General features: G+C 51.3%; 1 protein-coding gene across 2 annotated transcripts in view; it reads right to left on the bottom strand.

The window, feature by feature from the left end:
• The window catches only part of crhr1 (corticotropin releasing hormone receptor 1), a 59014-nt gene extending 56660 nt beyond the window's left edge, over nt 1-2354 (bottom strand). Inside the window, exon 1 of one of the 2 annotated variants that reach the window (XM_056576523.1) lies at nt 1571-2354. In XM_056576523.1, coding sequence (XP_056432498.1) covers nt 1571-1600 — 30 coding nt within the window. In that variant the 5' untranslated portion in view covers nt 1601-2354. The remainder of the gene's footprint in view (nt 1-1570) is intronic. The other variant, XM_056576522.1, reaches the window with a different exon arrangement.
• Between the last annotated feature and the right edge of the window lie 4394 nt (nt 2355-6748).

Here is a 6748-nt window from a genome sequence, read left to right as displayed (position 1 = left end):
TATTCCGGTGGTTGCGGAATTATCAGAATGAACTATGAACTCTGATCTGATTGGCTGATGAGAAAAGATCAATGCGTGCGATCAGACATTGACCTGGGGGAGGGGGGAGGACAGCCCTTTAATGTCACAGACGGCAACAAATCTAAATGATCACAACACGAACAGCAACCGGCTTCTAGTGAAGGAAATATAATCTTTTACAAATTGTGACATTTAAGCACAAAAATAACCCTCACATGTTCATGAAGAAATCTAGGACAAATATAACTCTTTTTTTTTTGCCCCTTGGGAGAATTTTGTCCTTTGCTTCCAACCCATCTCTTGGAGCGTCGGGCAGCTACAGTCAGCCCCAGGCACCCACCCAAAACCTACACTGCCTGCTACCCACAAGAATACAGCAAGATGTTAGTGTTCTGGTTCAGACCTACTGTATTCTTGCTGTATTCTTCTACCTACCAGAATACAGCAAGATGTTAGTGTTCTGGTTTCAGACCTACACTGCCTACTATCTACAAGAATACAGCGAGCTGTTAGTGTTCTGGTGTGAAGGAAGCTCACATGAATATGGCGAGAACATATGCAAACTAACTATTGCACCACCGTGACTAGGTGAACGCTACCGTGTTGTTCCAGATACAACCGGCATGGCAAGGTGTACCCGGGGCCGGGCAATGCGTACCTGCCCATGCCAGGTGCACAGGGCCCATGCCAGGTGTACCGGGGCCCAGGTGTACCGGGCTCATAGGCGGTGTACCGGGGCCATGCCAGATACCCAGAATGCAGCTTGCTGTGGCCGGATGCCCAGGGCCGGCGGCCACAGGCTGCATGAGTGTGTGTGATTACATCTACAGCTGATTACAGAGGGGCCAGGGGTCTGGGGAGAGCGACCTTTGACCCAGCACACTGGGAACTGATCCAGGGGCCGAGCGTGTTGAATCAGGAGGCTGGGCGCATGCTGAACAGCGTGAAGGGGTCCTGACTGTTCTCCCGTGTACAGCTCTTGTGACGTGTTGCCTTCCTCAGGCTCACTCCCGACCCCGCCGTGCAGACAGACAACATGCTAGGATAGTTGCGGGATTATTTCTTACACGCAGAGAGACTGCTCGGGAGGAATCCCTGAGAGTGTATCTGGGTCTGGTGAGAGATATCGCCCGATTGGATTTCCCGGAACCTCCGTCAGCGATGTGTTTTTAATCTCTTAAAACACAAATCCGGGTTTTCTTTCATCAACATTAGTGAACTCTTTTTTGATGTGATGGAGGAAAATCAATTCATTTAAAAGAAACACAATGGTCTAATTGCTTTCTCTTTTTTATATTGACTGAAGGCCATTCAATCTGTTCGACCGCAGCCCGAAATGAAAGAAGGTTAAAGAAAGCCTGGATCAAGCGCTTTGAAATGAAAATAACTCCTCTTAACAGGTTCTGGTTACCGCCATGCGTTTAGTGGTCAGTACTCTGTGGTAATATTATGGTGTTATGATCTGGTGGTTTGGCAATCCGAACACACAGGACAGCCAACACAACAACAAACCGACAGCACTTCATGCTCTAGTAAGATAATCACTCACCTTGACGAGTAAGAGCCACATGCAACCCATCTCTGAAGCTCTCACATCATTTCAACTTCAACAGAAAATATCTTGCTTTACAAAGTCTCGATTTCAGAGTAGTTTCATACATTCGCCGGTTTGTAATCACCCTTGCAGTGTAAATCCCAGTGATAGCACTCTTCATTTTTTGGTGTTAAATATTAAAACTCAAAACAGCAGTCCGAGCCCACTTCCACCCCGGCCCCCAATGGCCCCCTCGGGGCAGCTACGCCGCTGCAGATAGGGACACAACAGAGACTTTTCCTCAGGATCTCCAACCTTCAACCACGAGAAACCAGACGGCTTCACCGCGCTCACGGAGCCATATCGGAGATGAACTTGTTCGTATTTCCGAGGTGATGCGCTCTGCTTTCCATTCGGTTCGCCTCCTCGTGAATACTCAACGCGAGTCCGTCAGTCACTTTGCGCTGGCGGACCTGAAACCAGACCCCCTATGGAGACGCGCCGTCCCTCATATCGATCCGGAGCCTTTTAACCCACCGCCACTAATAAAGTGTTTTAACACGCGTGGTTCACTCCGTCTCCTGTTACCCGGATGGTGCTGCTGCTCCACCGCCCTCCTCCCTGACAACTGAGGCTCTCGGCCACCGGTACGAGAGAGAGGGTCTCCTGGCAGCGCCGCCCACGCGCTGTCACTCGGTCGGGACGCGGCGCGCTAAATAACGACGGACGATCCGCCGCTCGGAGCTCGTGACGTCACAGCCGGTCCTGATCCCTGAACCCTCTCCGGTGTCGACCGCTGACTGGCGCGGGGAAAGTTGAGAACACGTCCCCGTGTGGAGGACGATTCAGGGTGAGAGAGCGTCTCCAATGCGCATCCCCCGATATCGGTGTGTGTGTGTGTGTGTGTGTGTGTGTGTGTGTGTGTGTGTGTGTGTGTGTGTGTGTGTGTGTGTGTGTGTGTGTGTGTGTGTGTGTGTGTGTGTGTGTGTGTGTGTGTGTGTGTGTGTGCGTGTGTGTATGTGTGTGTGTGTGTGTGTGTGTGTGTGTGTGTGTTTGTGTGTGTGGGGGTGTGGGGGTGTGTGTGCGTGTGTGCGTGTGTGTGTGTGTGTGTGTGTGTGTGTGTGTGTGGGTGTGTGGGTGTGTGGGTGTGTGGGTGTGGGTGCGTGTGGGTGCGTGTGTGCGGGTGGGTGTTTGCGTGCGTGTGTGTGGGCGTGTTTGTTTGTTTTTAGGGCACGTGTCCCCAGTTCCCAGTTCAACGCGAGCAAAAGCCCTTTCTTCATCGATAACAAAAATCCCACCAAACAGACCAAACTGGTCTCGATACCAGTTTGCAGTTGGTCCCCAGAACCCTGCGACGGGATTTAGGGCCAGGTGCATGTTCACCCACCACGGCGAAATCTCCCAAAATATAGGCATTGCATTGTTAAGTATACAGCTATAAGACAATATTTACTGTTTCTGAGGGTACTTAATTCTAGTGTAGGACTATTTGGTCGTGTTATATAAGATGTAGGCTCCCACTTCATTCACCCCAGTTTCACAACAGAACATAGGCTACAGGACGGTAGGAGCCTAGAGCTAAAAATATAAAATAAACATAGACTATTGAATAGACAGAAAACACTGGCAAAGATTAAAGTAATTAACCTAGGTCGGAATTGGTTGTGGTGTGTGCCCTCTGTGTTGTGTGTTGTTTGGGTTGGTTGGGGGGTGGCCCTGCGGCCCCCTGGGGAGGCGCCGCTCTCAGGGTCTGAGCATCCCCCCCCCCCCCCCCCCCCGCTGGGTTGACCTTGCCAGCGTCTCCGACCTCTTGGCCTCGCAGAACCACAGAACCGCCGGCTCAGCAGGGGGGGGGGGGGAGAACTACACAGGGGAGACCAGAGGGACCAGAGAGCATACAACAGAGACCAATGAGAAGAGACTAAAGGTGATATCAGAGTGGAGAGAACAGAGAGGAGAGAACAGAGAGGAGAGACTAGTCACGGGAGTATAGACCAGAGAGGAGAGACCAGAGAGGAGAGACCAGAGAGGAGAGGCCAGCAATGGGAGGATAGACCAGACATGAGAGACTACAGAGGAGAGAACAGAGAGGAGATACCAGGGAGGAGAGACTAGAGAGGAGAGACCAGAGAGGAGAGACCAGAGAGGAGAGACCAGAGAGGACAGACTAGAGAGGAGAGACCAGAGAGGAGAGCCTAGAGAGGAGAGACCAGAGAAGAGTGACCAGAGAGGAGAGATCAGAGAGGAGTGACCAGAGAGGAGAGACCAGAGAGGAGAGGCCAGAGAGGAGAGACCAGAGAGGAGAGACCAGAGAAGAGAGACCAGAGAGGAAAGACCAGAGAGGACAGACTAGAGAGGAGTGACCAGAGAGGAGAGACCAGGGCAGAGTGACCAGTCACAGGAGGAGAGACCAGAGAGGACAGACTAGAGAGGAGAGACCAGAGATGACAGACTAGAGAGGAGAGACTAGAGAGGAGAGACCAGAGAGGAGAGACCGGAGAGGAGTGACCAGTCACTGGAGGATAGCTGAGAGGAGAGACCAGAGAAGGGATCCCCTGCAGAGTGGTCAGGCGTTATATGGTGCCTCCTGTTCCCTGTGCTCTCTCATCAACACTCACACTGCCTAATAGCCCCCCCCCCCCATAACTCTCATGCAAAGAGCTTTAATTTCCAAGATACTGTGATCCAAAGTGACAGCCCCACCTCCCCCCCACCCCTTCCCCGTGGATACTCAGCCTCTCGTGAGGGGGGGCGTGTCCTCACCGTGGCACACTGGGCCCAGCGGGGGTAGGGTTGACGTGCACCAATTAGGAGCAGGGGAGGGCCAGCGGAACACGACCAGGCCAGGACCAGCAGGCCAGCCTGGGCCTGAACCAGAACCGCAGTGGTATCGTTGTAGTGGCATCAGTAGTAGTAGTATCGTTGTAGTGGCATCAGCTGTAGCAGTAGTATCATTGTAGTGGTATCAGCTGTAGTAGTAGTATCGTTGTAGTAATATCAGCTGTAGTAGTAGTATCGTTGTAGTGGCATCAGCTGTAGCAGTAGTATCGTTGTAGTGGTATCAGCTGTAGTAGTAGTATTGTTGTAGTGGTATCAGCTGTAGTAGTAGTATAGTAGTAGTAGCCTAGTAGTATGAGTGGTAGTAGTAGTTTAGTATGAATGGTAGTTTTTGTAGCAGTGGTATAGTATTTGTGGTATGAGTTTTAGTAGTAGTATTGTGTTTATTTGATCAGTTTTAGCAGTAGTATAGTATTATTAGTATCAGTTGGAGTACTGGTGGTCTGCTTCCCAGCAGTGCAGTGCGAGGGGACTTGGAGATCATCTGTCTTTTCAACTGTCAGACCCAGCGAGGCTGGGCAGAGTGGATGCTTCCTGCTGCAGTCGGTTCCAGTCCACAAGTCAGGGTCAGTAACCCCAGTATCCCAGCCCCAGCCCACAGACCACCCTGCTGGCCAGAGTCTTAGATACAAGGATAAATGGAAACAATAGAGCATTCTGGGTAATGTCACCTTTTCAGGTCCAGGTTTTTTCATCACCTGGGATGTGTTGACCTAGAAAAAGGCTGTGTCCATGTTTATATATATATATATACAAGGTGTCCCAACATGAACGTGCGGGTGCGGGTTTGTGTGTGTGTTTGTGTGTGTGTGTGTGTGTGTGTGTGTGTGTGTGTGTGTGTGTGTGTTTTTTTGTATGTGTTTGTGTGTATTATGTGTGTGTTATGTGTGTGCGTGTGTGTTTGTGGGTGTGTGAGTGTGTGTTATGTTTGTGCGGGTGTGTGTGTTTGTGTGTGTGGGTGTTTGTGTGTGTGTGTGTTCGTGTGTGTGTGGCTGGTGTGCGTGTGCGTGCGTGCCTTCCTGCATGTGTGCGTGCGTGTGTGTGTATGCGCCACACAGGTGTGTACGCGCTGCACCCCACAGCACTGAACCCGTGCTTCCGGAAGCATCCATCTGATCTGCAATAAGAGGTATTATCCAGACGGACAGCGGACTAACGCAGAGAACAACAGATTGAAAAGGGGGAAGAGATTGATCAGATGTGAGCTGCGTGGAAGCAGCTGCCCCGGCTGAATGTGAGGACCTCTCCCCGGCGCGTGACAGGGGGGGGTGAGTTATCGGCCAGCGCGCAGTGCTCCATGTAGCCTCATTGATTTTATGAGTGATGGAGGAGGCCGCATCTCTAAAGACAACCCGGGCACGCCACTGGCCTGCAGCTCCCAGCTGGCCGCCGCCGCCGCCGCCGCTCCTTAGACACACGGAAATGCTTTTAAGGACCGTTTGTTTAGTCATCACAATCAGAGGCTTGCTTTTTTTAACCACGTAAATGAATCCCCAAATTACCCGATTCAGTCGTTTAGAGGCTTTAGAAGTGTGTTTGTGTTCATCTTGCTAATCTTGCAATTATCTTGTTAATCTGATTCAATTATTTATTATTTGGTATCTTGGTATTTATCTCCATCTCTAATTCAGTCGTCACATGAAATGATTCATATTATTGAGTAAGTCATTCAGATGTGCAGCAGGTGCTGACAGCAGCAGCCAGATGGATGTTAAATGTCACATATTTCACACATGGATAATGGAACAGGATTTGAGGGAGTGTGCTGGAAGCAGGCTTTACTTCATTTGAGGTGTTAGCGGATCATCCTGGTCACCAGAGAGAGCTTCATCCCTTTATGACTAGTGCTCTTTACTGTCGTTGGTTCCACCTTTTTATCCAGAGTGTCTTTCAGAGATTTCTGGATACATTTCATTAAGGAGCAGGCAGGGCTTATAGCCCCCCCCCCCCCCCCCCCCCCCCACCCCATACACACACATCCATCTATCCACCTATCCGCCTGTCTGTCTGTCTGTCTGTCTGTCTGTCTGTCTGTCTGTCTGTCTGTCTGTCTGTCTGTCTGTCTGTCTGTCTGTCTGTCTGTCTGTCTGTCTGTCTGTCTGTCTGCCTGTCTGCCTGTCTGTCTCTCTGTCTGTCTGTCTGTCTGTCTGTCTGGCTGTCTGGCTGTCTGTCTGTCTGTCTGTCTGTCTGTCTATCTGCCTGACTTCCTGCTGTTCCTCGCTTCTGACAGCGTGTGGCGTTCTAGTGAAGCCAATATGCTAAGCAGCAGCAGCATCAGCAGCACCTAGCGACGCTGCTGCCGTCGCGGCCCCGGCCCCCCGCCCCCCCGCCCCCCGGCCCCGCCCCCCAGCCAGC

Source organism: Gadus chalcogrammus, chromosome 18 (assembly GCF_026213295.1).
Source record: "Gadus chalcogrammus isolate NIFS_2021 chromosome 18, NIFS_Gcha_1.0, whole genome shotgun sequence".
In the NCBI taxonomy this organism is placed as follows: Eukaryota; Metazoa; Chordata; class Actinopteri; order Gadiformes; family Gadidae; genus Gadus; species Gadus chalcogrammus.
The sequence above is the reverse complement of the archived record's forward strand: the minus strand, read 5'-3'. Positions and strand labels throughout refer to the sequence as shown.